We start from the raw sequence: 15,387 nt of genomic DNA, 5'->3' as shown, positions 1-15,387 counted from the left end.
GTGTAAAAATGGGCAAAAATCGATCAAAACCATGGGCTATAGTCCATGCTATTGGCACGAAAACAATCGAAAATCAATCATTTTTCGAACCACATACATTATTCCACAGCTTAAAGAAGGTGTGAAAATGGGCCAAAGTCGATGAAAACTATGGGCTATAGTCCATGTTATTGGAACAAAAACCATCGAAAATCAATCATTTTTCGAGCCACATACATTATTCCACATTTTAAAAAGGTGTAAAAATGGGCAAAAATCGATCAAAACCATGGGCTATAGTCCATGCTATTGGCCCAAAAACCATGGAAAATCTATTATTTTCTAAATACATACATCATTCTATATTTTAAAGAAGGTGTGAAAATGGACCAAAGTCGATCAAAACCATGGCCTATAGTCCATGCTTTTGACCCAAAAATCATCGAAAATCAATCATTTTCGAAACACATACATTGTTCGATATTTTGAAAAAGGTTTGAAAATGGACCAAAATCGATCAAACTATGGGCTATAGTCTATGCTTTTGACCCAAAAACCATCGAAAATCCATCATTTTCGAATAACATACATTATTCGATATTTTTAAAAAGGTGTGAAAATGGACCAAAATCGATCAAAACCATGGGCTATAGTCCATGCTTTTCACTCAAAAACCATAGAAAATCTATTATTTTCGAAACACATACATTATTCGATATTTTAAAAGAGGTGTCAAGATGGACCAAAATCGATCAAAACTATGGGCTATAGTCCATGCTATTGGAACAAAAACCATCGAAAATCAATCATCCTCCGAACCACATACATTATTCCACAGCTAAAAGAAGGTGTGAAGATGGGCCAAAATCGATCAAAACCATGGGCTATAGTTCATGCTTTTCACCCAAAAACCATCCAAAATCCATCATTTTTCGAACCACATACATTATTCAAAATTTTGAAAAAGGTTTGAAAATGGACCAAAATCGATCTAAACCATGGGCTATAGTCCATACTTTTGAACCAAAAACCATAGAAAATCTATTATTTTCGAAACACATACATTATGCTTTATTTTAAAAAAAGTGTGAAAATGGGCCAAAATCGATGAAAACCGTGGGCTATAGTCCATGCTATTGGCACAAAAACCATCGAAAATCAATCATTTCTCAAACCACATACATTATTCCACATTTTAAAAAGGTGTAAAAATGGGCCAAAATCGATCAAAACCATGGGCTATAGTCCATGCTATTGGCCCAAAAACCATCGAAAATCTATTATTTTCTAAATACATACATCATTCTATATTTTAAAAAAGGTGTGAAAATGGACCAAAGTCGATCAAAACCATGGCCTATAGTCCATGCTTTTGACCCAAAAATCATCGAAAATCAATCATTTTCGAAACACATACATTGTTCGATATTTTGAAAAAGGTTTGAAAATGGACCAAAATCGATCAAACTATGGGCTATAGTCTATGCTTTTGACCCAAAAACCATCGAAAATCCATCATTTTCGAATAACATACATTATTCGATATTTTTAAAAAGGTGTGAAAATGGACCAAAATCGATCAAAACCATGGGCTATAGTCCATGCTTTTCACTCAAAAACCATAGAAAATCTATTATTTTCGAAACACATACATTATTCGATATTTTAAAAGAGGTGTCAAAATGGACCAAAATCGATCAAAACTATGGGCTATAGTCCATGCTATTGGAACAAAAACCATCGAAAATCAATCATCCTCCGAACCACATACATTATTCCACAGCTAAAAGAAGGTGTGAAGATGGGCCAAAATCGATCAAAACCATGGGCTATAGTTCATGCTTTTCACCCAAAAACCATCCAAAATCCATCATTTTTCGAACCACATACATTATTCAAAATTTTGAAAAAGGTTTGAAAATGGACCAAAATCGATCTAAACCATGGGCTATACTCCATGCTTTTCACTCAAAAACCATAGAAAATCTATTATTTTCGAAACACATACATTATTCGATATTTTAAAAGAGGTGTCAAAATGGACCAAAATCGATCAAAACTATGGGCTATAGTCCATGCTATTGGAACAAAAACCATCGAAAATCAATCATCCTACGAACCACATACATTATTCCACAGCTAAAAGAAGGTGTGAAGATGGGCCAAAATCGATCAAAACCATGGGCTATAGTTCATGCTTTTCACCCAAAAACCATCGAAAATCCATCATTTTTCGAACCACATACATTATTCAAAATTTTGAAAAAGGTTTGAAAATGGACCAAAGTCGATCAAAACCATGGGCTATAGTCCATGCTTTTGACCCAAAAATCATCGAAAATCAATCATTTTCGAAACACATACATTGTTCGATATTTTAAAAAAGGTGTGAAAATGGACCAAAATCGATCAAACTATGGGCTATAGTCTATGTTTTTTTCCCCATAAAACATTGAAAAACACTCGTTTTTAAATCTATGTACATTATTTGTCATTTTTCAAACCTCATGCATTATTCCACATTTTAAAAAAGTTGTAAAAATGGTCCAAAATCGAATCAAACTATGGGCTATAGTCCATGATTTTTTCCCGTAAAACATTGAATAACACTCGTTTTTAAAACTATATACATTAGTTGTCATTTTTCAAACCTCATACATTATTCCACATTTTAAAAAAGTTGTGAAAATGGGCCAAAATCGAACCAAACCATGGGCTATAATCTATGCTTTTGACCGAAAAACCATCGAAAATCCATCATTTTCGAATAACATACATTATTCGATATTTTAAAAAAGGTGTGAAAATGGACCAAAATCGATCAAAACCATGGGCTATAGTCCATGCTTTTCACTCAAAAACCATAGAAAATCTATTATTTTCGAAACACATACATTATTCGATTATTTAAAAGAGGTGTGAAAATGGACCAAAATCGATCAAAACTATGGGCTATAGTCCATGCTATTGGAACAAAAACCATCGAAAATCAATCATCCTCCGAACCACATACATTATTCCACAGCTAAAAGAAGGTGTGAAGATGGGCCATAATCGATCAAAACCATGGGCTATAGTTCATGCTTTTCACCCAAAAACCATCGAAAATCCATCATTTTTCGAACCACATACATTATTCGAAATTTTGAGAAAGGTTTGAAAATGGACCAAAATCGATCAAAACCATGGGCTATAGTCCATACTTTTGAACCAAAAACCATCGAAAATCTATTATTTTCGAAACACATACATTATGCTTTATTTTAAAAAAAGTGTGAAAATAGGACAAAATCGATGAAAACCATGGGCTATAGTCCATGCTATTGGGCCAAAAACCATCGAAAATCTATTATTTTCGAAACATATACATTTTTCGATATTTTAAAAAGGGTGTGAAAATGGACCAAAATCGATGAAAACCATGGGCTATAGTCCATGCTTTTGACCCAAAAATCATGGAAAATCAAATTTTTTAAAAACCACATACATTATTCTTCATTTGGAGTAACGTTGCAAAATGGGCCAAAAACAATCAAAACATAGGCTATGGTCCATGCTTTTGTCGAAAAAACATCGAAAAACACTCGCTTTTAAAATATTATACATTATTCGTCATCATGGGCTATAGTTTCTGGAATGATTTTCACTCTAATGCCTTTAAAACACACTATGAAAAGGCCTTTTTAATATCATTTTTGATTACTTTGCATGTGTTATACCTCTTGATGTTGGCGATGGACGATCGCTGATTTCCACACGTTTGTCATTAACGACAATTTGAAGTTGCTGAATTGCTCTTTTTTTTCAACATTTGTCATGGGTTATAGCCCATGTTTTTGATGGATTAGGGTATATTTTCACATAATGTCAAACAACACATTGCACAAGACTTATAATTCATGTGTATACCTTTAGGTCCTGGTTTGCCATCCTCCCCATCTTTGCCGTCTCTTCCTACGTAAACATCAATACAACAAATCGTGTAAGTAAACCATTTATTACGGAATATGAAACTTAGTATTTGTTGAGGTTTTTATATATTACCTGGTTGTCCTGGAGCACCATTTACACCAGGCTCCCCTCTTGGGCCATCTTTACCGTCACGACCATCTCTTCCTATTACGATAGAGAGAATCATAACACTTTAGAGTCGCATTCTGTTTTCGTTAAGGAGCAGGGGGTCCTGCTGTCATGCAGTATGAGATCAAGGATAGAATAGATACTAGAAGGATTTGTGTGAAAATGGGTGCTCGTGAACCCCGTATCTTACTGAATCCCCACTTATCTGTAACCCTGAGCCAAAACTCTTTACACATCCACCACGAAGCTCAAATAGGCCTTCTTATCGTAGGCTTTTTTACTAATTTTTTTTTCCAGCTTAGGAAAAAAAGCCGTCTTAAAATCAGAAGTATGGTTGGAGAAAGACTGCTAGGAATTACCTCAATCGCGCATGCGCATTTAGGATTCCTTTTCTCCTAATCAAAGTATGAATGAATGCATTTAAAAGTTCACCTGGTAACGAGATTTTGAAATTATCTTATTAACTCAGTAAATTAACCAGGACCATACTTCCAGACATCGAATGCTGAACCGTCGTATGGACTTACGGCTACGCTGGAGATTTCGGCCCCAACACCGCTATCCCGGGGGGAATTACAAACTGATCAGGAAGCTCGGCAGAAGCGTAAGGGAGAGGTTAGTCGGCCCCTAGACCATAGATGATTAACCCCTTGCTATGACCAGCAGACCCAGTATGTTCATTGTGCAGCTGATGACTAAGTATCCATCGTCCCTCCTTTCCATGTGGGACGCGTTTCGAAAAATTCCCATGACTCAGATTTATATCCAAACTTTGGATTAAAACCAAAAATGGGGTCATATTTATATATCCTTTAATATTATTTGACTTTAGCCATTCCTAAAACATCCATTGAAAGGATACGAAGATAGAAAGAAAAAACTGAAACAAACAAAGCACGCTGAGCATGCGCAGATGTCGTGTGTCATAAAGTGTAACAAACTAAGCACGCCGAGCAGGCGCAGATGTCGTAATATATCGTTACGCCAATGGACCACTTCGACGATACGGCAGTCAAAATCTTGGATCGCAAGACATTATCACTCAAATCAAATAATTAGCTAAATACTACAATGCCAAGTAATAATTAATAGGTCCTTTGCAGTTAACGGTCACGTGTCTGTACTGGAGAGAAAAAATGTTTGATTTTATTTCAAATTCAGTGGTGATTCTTTTTATCTATAAAGAACCGAATGAAACGATGTGTAACCAGTGTGTTATGATTTGCAGTTTTATTACGACCTCTCGAAACAGGTTGTAGAAAGTGTGTTTACGTTCCAGTAAATTTCACCCATGGGAATCAAAATCTTCATTCATTTGCTCTCAGTTAATTAAGCAGCACGTGATTATCGAGCTACAAAGGGCATATTATCATGTTACGAATAAAAGGGAAAAATCCTTGTTGAAATATTGTTCTTGTAACGCTGAGGGGAGCTTTTTTTTTCTGACCGAGAATAGACCTTATTCGTGGTGTGACAATGTTTTCCCAATTCAGCGTGGCGAACCTTCAGGGGATTCATTTTCTTTTGTTTTTACTCTTCGAAAAATTCATGATGATATCCCGACGAGTTTCAAAACAACAACTCTTCATTCCCCCAGAGGTTTGTCACGCTGAATTGGGAAAACATTGTCACACCACGAATAAGGTCTATTGAAAGAAAAATATAAACTGCAAGAACGAAGATTACATAGTTATTCCTAATTTTCTTTTTTTATATATGACAACCCTTTTGCAATAAGGTGTACATGAACACACGAGTACCTAACAAGTAAGTGTAAAGCACCGTTAAATACCTGGTAGCCCTTGTTTACCATCATGACCATCACGACCATCTCTCCCTGTCATACAACAGTAAATAAACATATCTTGGTTTCATGAATAGACAATTACCTAACGATAACAACATTGCTTGAGTGGTACTACATGAGCGGTATTTAAAGAAGTTCTAGGAATTCTGCTCTTTCTTTGGTTGACACCTCCATGGTAGAGTAGTGGTTAGTTGTCGGAATGAGGATGGATTGTTGCTGTGTTGAGCGTTTGTTTTCTCGTCAGTATTCTCGCGTGCTGGGAAGTTGGTTGGTTTGCTCGACATCCTATTACAACTATTGGGGGTAAGGATTTAACGTGGTGGATAGAAGTCATGCTTTCAATTCCCATTAGTTATCGTTGCTATGTCCCAGAAGCTCAAAAATGGATGTTTTTCCATTACAGAAAACGTGTTATTCCCTGGAAATGAAGAAAAGAAGGAAGAAAGGAAGGAAGAAAGAAAGAAGGAAGGAAAAAAGAAAGGAAGAAAGAAAGAAGGAAGGAAGGAAGGAAGGAAGGAAGGAAGGAAGGAAGGAAGGAAGGAAGGAAGGAAGGAAGGATGACTAATAGACTTGAGCGCCATGTAATTCCATACCTTTCAGTATCATACTCTGCCTTGATTCCAGTTGTCCTATTCTAAAAAAACAATAACAGCACAAAGTTTAACATTTCCGACTTCGTACAATCAGTGACCGCTGTAATCCTTCATCACAGACTCATTTACTCAGCAGACTTAGTCTCTTATCAGTGTCTAAATATTCACAAATACCAACGGTAAAGTAAAGAATGCTCAACTTCAACAATGCAAACACTTTTGAAATTTCACGGACCTTAGTGGAACACGTGAATATTCTACACGAAACTGAGGCTAACCCTGAGCATCAGAGAACTACAAACTGAGTGTTGCAACTACGATGGTCAGACGACTGAGAATGGTCATCTGTCACGTGCTTGTCTAAACGTCTAATCAAAAGTTAGGTTGAAAAGGTCCTAATAAACGGACGAAACTAGTCCCTAAACTACAATTGTGTTGTTGTTAGTGCGTGGGGGATTATAAAAATCACCATAGAGTGTGTATAGATATGAAGATAAGCAAGTCCTTCAATGTCTCGATTGAAAAGTTATCAACAAAAGTATTCAAATTGTAGGCAATGTTTAAAAACATCGTACGCAACTATAATATTCCATTGAAATTTGTTAATTCAACTCAATATTATTTATGTATCGCAATTCACTAAATAGCTTCATATATTTTTGAGACGACAATATTTTGTGGTATTGTCGTTTCGAAATTAAAATTTCGGATTGGCAAACGCGCGACGAAAAGGAAAGTTTCAGCGCGCGCGCGTCAAATGTTTACGCTTGTTGCTTGCGCCATAGCGCGAGCTCGTAAGGAAAATTTCGCTTTTAATCAACGAAAATCGGTCAGTTTTTTTCATTTTTATGTGTTAAATTCTTTAGAATCGCGATACTATAAACTAATTACGATTTTGAGACGACAATATCACGAAATATTGACGGCGTTGGAAGAAAATATATTCGGTATTTTGCGGCTTCGCGACTCCGCCCAATAGTAATATATTTTCTCCCAACTAGCCTTCAATATTTAGTGGTATTGTCGTCTCAAAATCGTAATTAGTTTATATAATCGAACAGACAAAAGATGCCCTGACAACTAATAAGCGTTGATTTGAAAGTTTGCGTTGGCCTCGAGTCAGTGATTATTTTCATTTGCTTAGCAACGTTCAAAATAAAAAACCTGTGTTTCCTTAGCAACCACCAAGAATGTGTCATGAACTTGGTTCTTCATGACGCTTTTATGTGAAATACCTATGAATAATCGTTACTAAAAGAGTTTTTTACTATGCAAGCAAAGAGTCATAAAATAATGATGAAAACTCTAGTTTGCCGAACTATTTCGTTTAATTCAAGAATTATGGTCAATTTGATGGTTGATAAAAAATTTCAGACTTAGATCATTTACACTAATTGAAAAACGTCTAAGATTTGCTATACTTTTATATAATATTCTCCCTACAGAAAATATTGGATTGCTCATTTTGAACAAGGTCAGGAAAATGAAAGAGTGTGAATGAAAAAAGACTTGAAGTCACCGAACAACTTTTTATTTAATGCTATGAATAAGATGTTGACATTCATGACGTAACTGAGAATTTCAACACAGATTTTCTCTAGTAGATAAAACTGGAAAGTGCTGAGGGAGTCGAGTGAGGTATCGGGATACAAATGGCAGTGATAATATAAGTACTGAAAAAGAAATGAAAAGATTGCTCTAGATAAAAGTGCTCAATATTTAACAATTATACTACGAGGTCGAGTTTTCTATGAGTCAATAGATAGTCGATGAGGCGCGTAGATGACACTGAAAACTTTACTGTACAAAGCGACGGTTAACCGGCGGCACTGTTTTCATTCATATTTTCGAACTCGACTCGAGGTCTTATCGCGCATAAGCTAAACTTGCTCTATTTATATAGCTTTTTGTCTCTATTATTACGCTCAAAACTCTCTTTCCAAGATTTTTTTTCTTTTTATCAGTTCTTGGGATCATTTTTCTAATTAATGAGTGATAAACTGAACGGATTTGTTTACAAATATTTTGTTCTCAGATCATTCAAATAAAGCCGTGCCATGTTTCTTCATATCTATACACATCCTCTGGTGATTTTTATGATCTCCCACGCACTAACAACAACACAATTGCAGTTTAGGGACTAGTTTCGTCCGTTTAGTAGGACCTGTTCAACCTAACTGAATCTAACTGAATGATTACGTTGCGATATACTGTTTACAGTCCTTTGACTAAACGTTGTCGTTGATCGGATCATCCCTACGCGCCTAGACCGAAAAGGATAATGGGTAAATTACCCAGAACTTGCGTCATCCAAACTGCTCGCCAGTTTAATATGCTCGAGGCATGGTTTTAGCAAATTAAATGGGATCGAAAAAAGCGAGCTCAAGACGTGTTAGATAACATATGCGGCAGCTAGTAACTGTGAATTAATTATCCCCATGGTCCTTTTCGGTCTAGGCGCGTAGGGATGAAGCCGATCAAAGGACAACGTTTAGTCAAAGGACTGTATACTCGTGATGAACGAGAGCGCGTGCGGTAAACTTGCGCGCGATGTAAAAAGAAGAAGAAGAAAGAAAATTTACATTGTAACTGTTCTAGGGATCTTCATAAAGTTCCATTCTGTTTTGTTATTTATCATTTATCTTGTTCTTCTCTGCTAATTTTAACAGACTCAGTTATTTGTCTTAACATTGCATCACCTTGAAAGGATCTTGTCACATTCACGGTGAATTCTGTAATATACGGAGCCCGATTAGTGCCATGCAAATTTCGTGATTGTTTTTACTTTTCTCGACTTTTTTCTCGACTTTTTTCTCGACTTTTTTCTCGACTTTTTTCTCGACTTTTTTCTCGACTTTTTTCTCGACTTTTTTCACGACTTTTTTCTCGGTTTTTTTCTCGACTTTTTTCTCGACTTTTTTCTCGACTTTTTTCTCGACTTTTTTCTCGACTTTTTTCTCGGCTTTTTTGACCGCTGAACAACAGTAGAGCAGGCTCATTCTATGCTGAGAGCATGGACAATATGACGAGCTGCAAATGAAAGTTCTCTATGGGGTAAAATACCGGTCAAAAATACGTGTAGTATACATGTATTATACAAGTATCATACATGTAATGGCTTTTGGAACGTGTACTTAAATATTTAAAAATTTAAAAACATAGATTCATCAGGTATTAAAAACCCAACTACACTATGTTTGACACAGGTATTCGGACTCAAGCAAAGGGGGAGGTGGTGGTGGTGGGGGGGGGGGGGGGGTACGTATGTGAAAAGTGATTGATTTTAAGGAAAAAAGATGAAAAAGAAAAGAAAAATAAACAGCATAAAATAAATAAATAGATATTAAGGCAGTGGGTGATTGGGACGAGTTGAGGGTACGAGACTTATATGAGAGTATTATGGATATGTATCGTAGAAAGGTATAGGTAGCAATGGTACAGTAAACGGTAAAGTACGTCGTACAATGTATATTGAGTTAAACATAAAAGTGTTTCGGTTGAAGGCAACGTTACGAAACATGAGCTTAAACAACGGAGCCTGCGATACCAGCTAATAAGCGGTCAAAAAAAGTCGAGAAAAAAACCGAGAAAAAAAACCGAGAAAAAAGTCGTGAAAAAAGTCGAGAAAAAAGTCGTGAAAAAAGTCGAGAAAAAAACCGAGAAAAAACCGAGAAAAAATGGCACTAATCGGGCTCCGTAGTAATAAGCCCTTCGTGTTTCTCTTTACAATGTCTACTTAGTGCTGATGATTCGCCTTTCGAATCCAGTGCCATCAAATGTTCAGCAAAAGTCGAACTTTCCATGCACCGAACTTAATAACATCAAAGAATGCCGCCTCATTATCACCTGATATCCATTGTTTTTAATGAGTTCGGTGCATGGAAAGCTCGACGTTTGCCCTAGGCCTTAGTTGTTATAGTTGAGAAGAATAGTCAACTTCACAGTTCCCTATGCCAACTTGAATGGTAGCCGTGCCTTTGCATCGAAGCGATACGAACGGTGAGCTTGCAATGATTGAGAAATGTGAATAATATTGTGTCATACCATGCTTCATTTGCTTCGTTTGCATTTAGAGTGGGATGTGAGCCGTTCAACATGCTCGCTTCGATTAGTATAGGAAACGAAGAGGAAACAATACTATTTACCTGACATTATAGTGAGACTCGACTAACCGTGGCAGTCCAACCTATTTTTAACCAACTTATTTTTTGCCAAAGCCAGCAAAATAGATATCACATAGTTATCGTAGAATATTTACCATGGATGTTAAATCTTTATATACCGTCATTCCTAATGATGAAGGTCTCAATGCTCTCAAACATTTTTTTGATCTTCGCACCGTTTTAGAACCTAGCACTCCTACTTTATTGCGTTTAGCTGAACTTGTTCTCACCCTTAATTGTTTTTCCTTTGGCGACCGCTTTTTTCGACAGATTAACGGTGTAGCTATGGGCACCAAAATGGTATATCACATAGGCATATTCTCGCCATTTATTCAAGATTGTGTTGCAAAGAGTACTAAATAATTTTTGTGGTCACTGCGAGTGAATTCACATGCAAATGCACATATTCTCGCTGTAGGATTGGCTAACTAGTAAAAAAATAAGTCAAGTGGTCACAAAAGTAAACAATGGAATTAGGGTCTACCAATGTGTATTAATCTAATATCTATTTCATAGTATTGATGATTAATTTTTCTACTGAATTACAGTGGGGATTGATTTGACTCCCACGAAGGACTAACGTCCAAAACGTCAGTCTACTATCTTTCGTATTTACGGTGATAAAATTATCCACTACGACACATTTGTTTCAACTAAAAAACACCGACGCAGTCCAAGCTAGTTCCAGAACTAGTCGTTATCTGTGGGGGTTTAGAAAGAATATAAAATGACTTCACTCTATAAGCAAATGGTCTAGTTCTTTCGCTAGTGTTGCTAGATAGTTTTACACCTTTTGCTGTTCATTAACCGCAAAGGAATATTCATTGAAGCGAAGAAGCATTGTCATTAGAGCGAACAGGCATACAATAAGGCGAACGGAGTCTCAATAATGCGATGGAACTTTCATTAAGAAATTTAGCATTGAATTTGACAATCATGAATATGTTTGCGTAAGTTCATTAACGTTTTCAAACTTTCATTAGCGTTTTGGTGCAGACAATAAACCACAACACACATTCAATACAGTGTTTTTGGACATTTATTTACGCAATACAATATAAGTATATTTTCCACTAGGAATTTTAGGATTTTAACTGTCTATGATTTCATACAAACAAAGCTCCGTTAGGTATAAATATCAGTCAGTTCTGAGTTTTTTAATCCCTCTTTTTTGGATATTGCAATGGTTCAACAAATAAACCAAATTCCAAATGAGTCAGACTAGCGTCTTTTGAGGGCCTATGAAGATCCACAGAAATGCATAAAATGGTACAACCACATGTAAACATATCGTCCAAGATGTTTAAATGGAGAACACATTCAAGGATAAATTCCCTTTTTTGTTTTTGAAAATGTACAATCGTAAAAGCACAATACACTTATATTGTATTGCGTTAATTCTTGTAAAGCTTAACATATTTCAGCCTTTGGCAATAATGAATAAAAACCTTTCAGGTGGATGTTAAGTCATTCTGTTAACATCTGCATAATCTAACTTCTCACCTATTATATATCTCTTAGTTTCTGAGCCGAATTCATTCCTTACCAGAATAGAAAACATCGACTGATCATACCGGTGACAACCACTAGCTGGTTTTTCTGGAAATTTAGAACCACAATATATCGTGGACCCTTTGGGTATGATGCAATCCTGAACAAGGCTACAAAGTATCGCCCATTTAAATATAAACTTACGGATCTCGGGGGTGTTAAAAGTTATGAATCCAGTTGCCTGGGGTTGATTAAACTTCATTTCGTGCAAGTTATTCATTGGCAAATATTCAAACATCCTTGGTTGGGTAGCAGACAAAATGTTATGCCTATTTGGATGCAAGTAGTAAAGAAATCCGGAGCTGCTGTTCACCATTTGTTCGAGTAATTTAGTGTATGGCATTCTGATTTTCACGCTAGAATCCATCCACAATACTCCTCCTCGTTCTGCAAGTACTTGCTGGATGACGAGTGGTTTAAAAGCATACGAGTGTAAGTTTCTAACATGCTCAGGATATACAGATACATTAAGCTTTCTGTACTCGACATAATCTATCCCTTTTAAAGATGAAACTTCGTTCTGAGTGAGCCCAAGATCGTAAACAACCAGTTTCTTGTTGGGAACGAATCGATGAAAATCGCCAAGGTGTGCAATGAGCTCATGAAAATGATTACTCGATATAGCGGTCACAGGCGCCATGGCTTCTATTAGCGAATCCATTGTCAATTTTTCTACCTTTTTTCCGCTTTCCAGTTGAGCCATAAGTTGCATCGCAAGACTGTAGATATGAAGACTCAGGTTGAACTCGATTCCTTTAACAGAACTGTTATGCGGATGAACATACTGTTGTAATTCTATCTTCGGTAATTCTGTCTTTTCTTGAAACTGTGCAGTCTTTGCAGTTGCTTTTTTCAGGTTGAACTCGATTCCTTTAATAGAACTGTTATGCGGATGAACATACTGTTGTAATTCTATCTTCGGTAATTCTGTCTTTTCTTGAAACTGTGCAATCTTTTCAGTTGCTTTTTTGTTTTCTGAAACTGGCCGGGACGGAAGGACCGTGAAAAGGAAGGTTACTATGAGAATAATGGCGATAATGCCAAAGCCAAAGACTTTCTTTCCAACCCTTAAAAGATTGCTCATGGTCAAAGCCAAGATAAATGTGTTTACAACCTAAGGGCAACTGACGCGGCGTGTTTCCATCTAGTACAATAAAGTGATGTCGTTAGACACCCAATATGAGCTGAAAGCGCCTGTGGGGGAGACTAACGTCACGCGTGAACCAAAACATTTCAAACCCCCAACACTTAACATTCAAGCCTGACTCCGGCTACGCCTCGTGGATCCACACTACTTTGACAAAGTGATGACGCAATTTATTGTCAATAAGAGGACAGACACATAAAAATCTGATGTCAATTTGTTAACCGTGCGTTAAAGTCGCTAATAAAAATACACATACACACACACACTATTCCTTAAACTTTAGTTTGATGAATTTCGAGTATTTCAGCATTTCGAGTTCTTGTTTTTATGATTGCTTTATTCTGTATCTGATTCCAATAGCGCAGCGCGGTTATTACGTCACGAAATATGATACCTTTCGCGTGACTCAGACAAACAAACCATCTCAGTAGAAGAGGAATGACTGCAAATATAAATACTTCGTATCTAAATCCACTTAAAACAGCTACAAACTTGACTGAAAATGATGGAGTTCCTGGATCCAGGTTTGATGCTGACCCGGGAAACTATACTGTCTACCAGTTAAAGCGTTGGCTTAAATGCAGAGGCCTAAAAGTCACTGGAAAGCGTAGCGAACTGCTCGCACGTGTTCAGGATTGTATAAACGCTGGAAATTACCGCATTCTTGATCCGAGTATAGATGGAGGTAGGTGGCTCGATATTAAGGTATCCAAGGAATACAGCAAGGACGGAAAAATAATCAAAGAGCCAAAGAATAAAGTCCCTGAAATACCTACATCGGGCTGGAAAAACTTTCCATCCAATGACATACCGGCGCAGTTCAACTATGGACACGTTTATTTCTATGCTTTAGAATCGCTTCCATCACGATCAGAAAGTGAAGTCGTAGATCAAACGTCTGATGATAGTGATGATGAAGCAAAGGGACACGGACTCGGACATATGACTGACAAGCCTTTCAAGAACGGACGTAAATATGTTGACTCTGGCTTCGTACACGACGTTACTGACAACAAGAACAGTGATTATTATTTCCTTCGCGCGCACGTTTGGCCCTCAATGAAAACAGATCTTCCTCACAACGTATTGATAATTTTATCGATTCAAAGTGGCGCAGTTATACATGCATTGTGTGAGCCATGCAAAGCGTCAGAACTTGGCCGATGCAGCCACGTAGTTGCGGTTTTGCTGTTGTTATTAGACCACGTCAAAGAACACGGACATATCGTAACTACACCATGTACTAGCCAGGAGTGTTCATGGAACAAAGGAAAAAAGAGAAAGAAAAATCCCAAAAGACTCTCAGATGCCAAATATCCCTCCAAAAAAAAGAAAACACAAGTTCAAGTTATAGATTTCGATCCACGACCGCCTCAATACAGACAGGTAACATCGTCAATGACCAATAACTTTGTCTCTCGGCTACAATATGAAAATGCTAAGACCGGGAAAATTTCTATGTGGACGACACAACTGAAGGTTTCATATAATGATTACTCAGTAGACGATATTTGCTTGCCTTTGTTAAGAGAGAAGGTAGAAATCCTTGTTAAGAACTTAACTCCCTCATCACTCACCCAACTTTCTGACACAGAGCAACAGAGCCAAAGTGAAAAATGGCACTCTGAGAGATGGCTTCGACTAACCGCCTCCAAATGCCTTGAAGCTGTTAAGATTGGAAAACTTGTACTTGATGGATCCAAAAGTGCAGCCAGTCGAAGTGCGAAGTTTATATCATCTTACAAATGGAATATGGAGAGTGAAAACTACCAGTCTGTTTGGATGGCAAGAGGCTTAGAAAATGAAGCCGATGCTATATTGAAATACCAAGCTCAAACAAAGCATCAAGTTGTGGCATCTGGATTGTGGGTTAATCCCAAATACCCCTGGCTAGCATGTTCTCCTGATGGTCTTGTGGAAGAAGATGGTTTGCTAGAGATTAAGAGTCTAAAGGTTTTTCATGATCACACTATTCAAAGTGTGATCCAAGAGTCTGTTCTATCACAGGAAGTCATGAAAAGGCAGTGCTTTTACATAAAAGACAACGAATGTCTTTTAAAGCACAGT

At 37.0% G+C, this 15,387-nt stretch overlaps 2 protein-coding genes across 3 annotated transcripts in view; both read right to left on the bottom strand.

Moving 5' to 3' along the window:
* The window catches only part of LOC148909266 (short-chain collagen C4-like), an 80,033-nt gene that overhangs the window by 57,067 nt on the left and 7,579 nt on the right, over nucleotides 1-15,387 (bottom strand). The window contains exons 1-5 of one of the 2 annotated variants that reach the window (XM_089033940.1): nucleotides 10,853-10,992; nucleotides 6,460-6,500; nucleotides 5,852-5,896; nucleotides 4,024-4,095; nucleotides 3,889-3,933 (exon numbers count right to left, since the gene is read on the bottom strand). In XM_089033940.1, the coding sequence (XP_088890066.1) occupies nucleotides 3,889-3,933; nucleotides 4,024-4,095; nucleotides 5,852-5,896; nucleotides 6,460-6,472 (175 nt within the window). In that variant the 5' untranslated portion in view covers nucleotides 6,473-6,500; nucleotides 10,853-10,992. Of the gene's footprint in view, nucleotides 1-3,888; nucleotides 3,934-4,023; nucleotides 4,096-5,851; nucleotides 5,897-6,459; nucleotides 6,501-10,852; nucleotides 10,993-15,387 lie in introns of those variants that run through there. The other variant, XM_089033939.1, reaches the window with a different exon arrangement.
* Nucleotides 11,644-13,442, bottom strand: LOC116294599 (uncharacterized). The gene has a single exon (XM_031702231.2). It carries the CDS (start codon nucleotides 13,255-13,257, stop codon nucleotides 12,085-12,087), a length of 1,173 nt encoding a protein of 390 aa, XP_031558091.1. The 5' UTR covers nucleotides 13,258-13,442; the 3' UTR covers nucleotides 11,644-12,084.

The sequence above is a fragment of the Actinia tenebrosa genome, unplaced genomic scaffold (assembly GCF_029948245.1).
Source record: "Actinia tenebrosa isolate PJP-AT-01 unplaced genomic scaffold, QUT_ActTen_1.0 PGA_scaffold2__45_contigs__length_23673736, whole genome shotgun sequence".
Taxonomy (NCBI): Eukaryota; Metazoa; Cnidaria; class Anthozoa; order Actiniaria; family Actiniidae; genus Actinia; species Actinia tenebrosa.
This window is presented reverse-complemented; position numbering and strand designations above follow the sequence as displayed.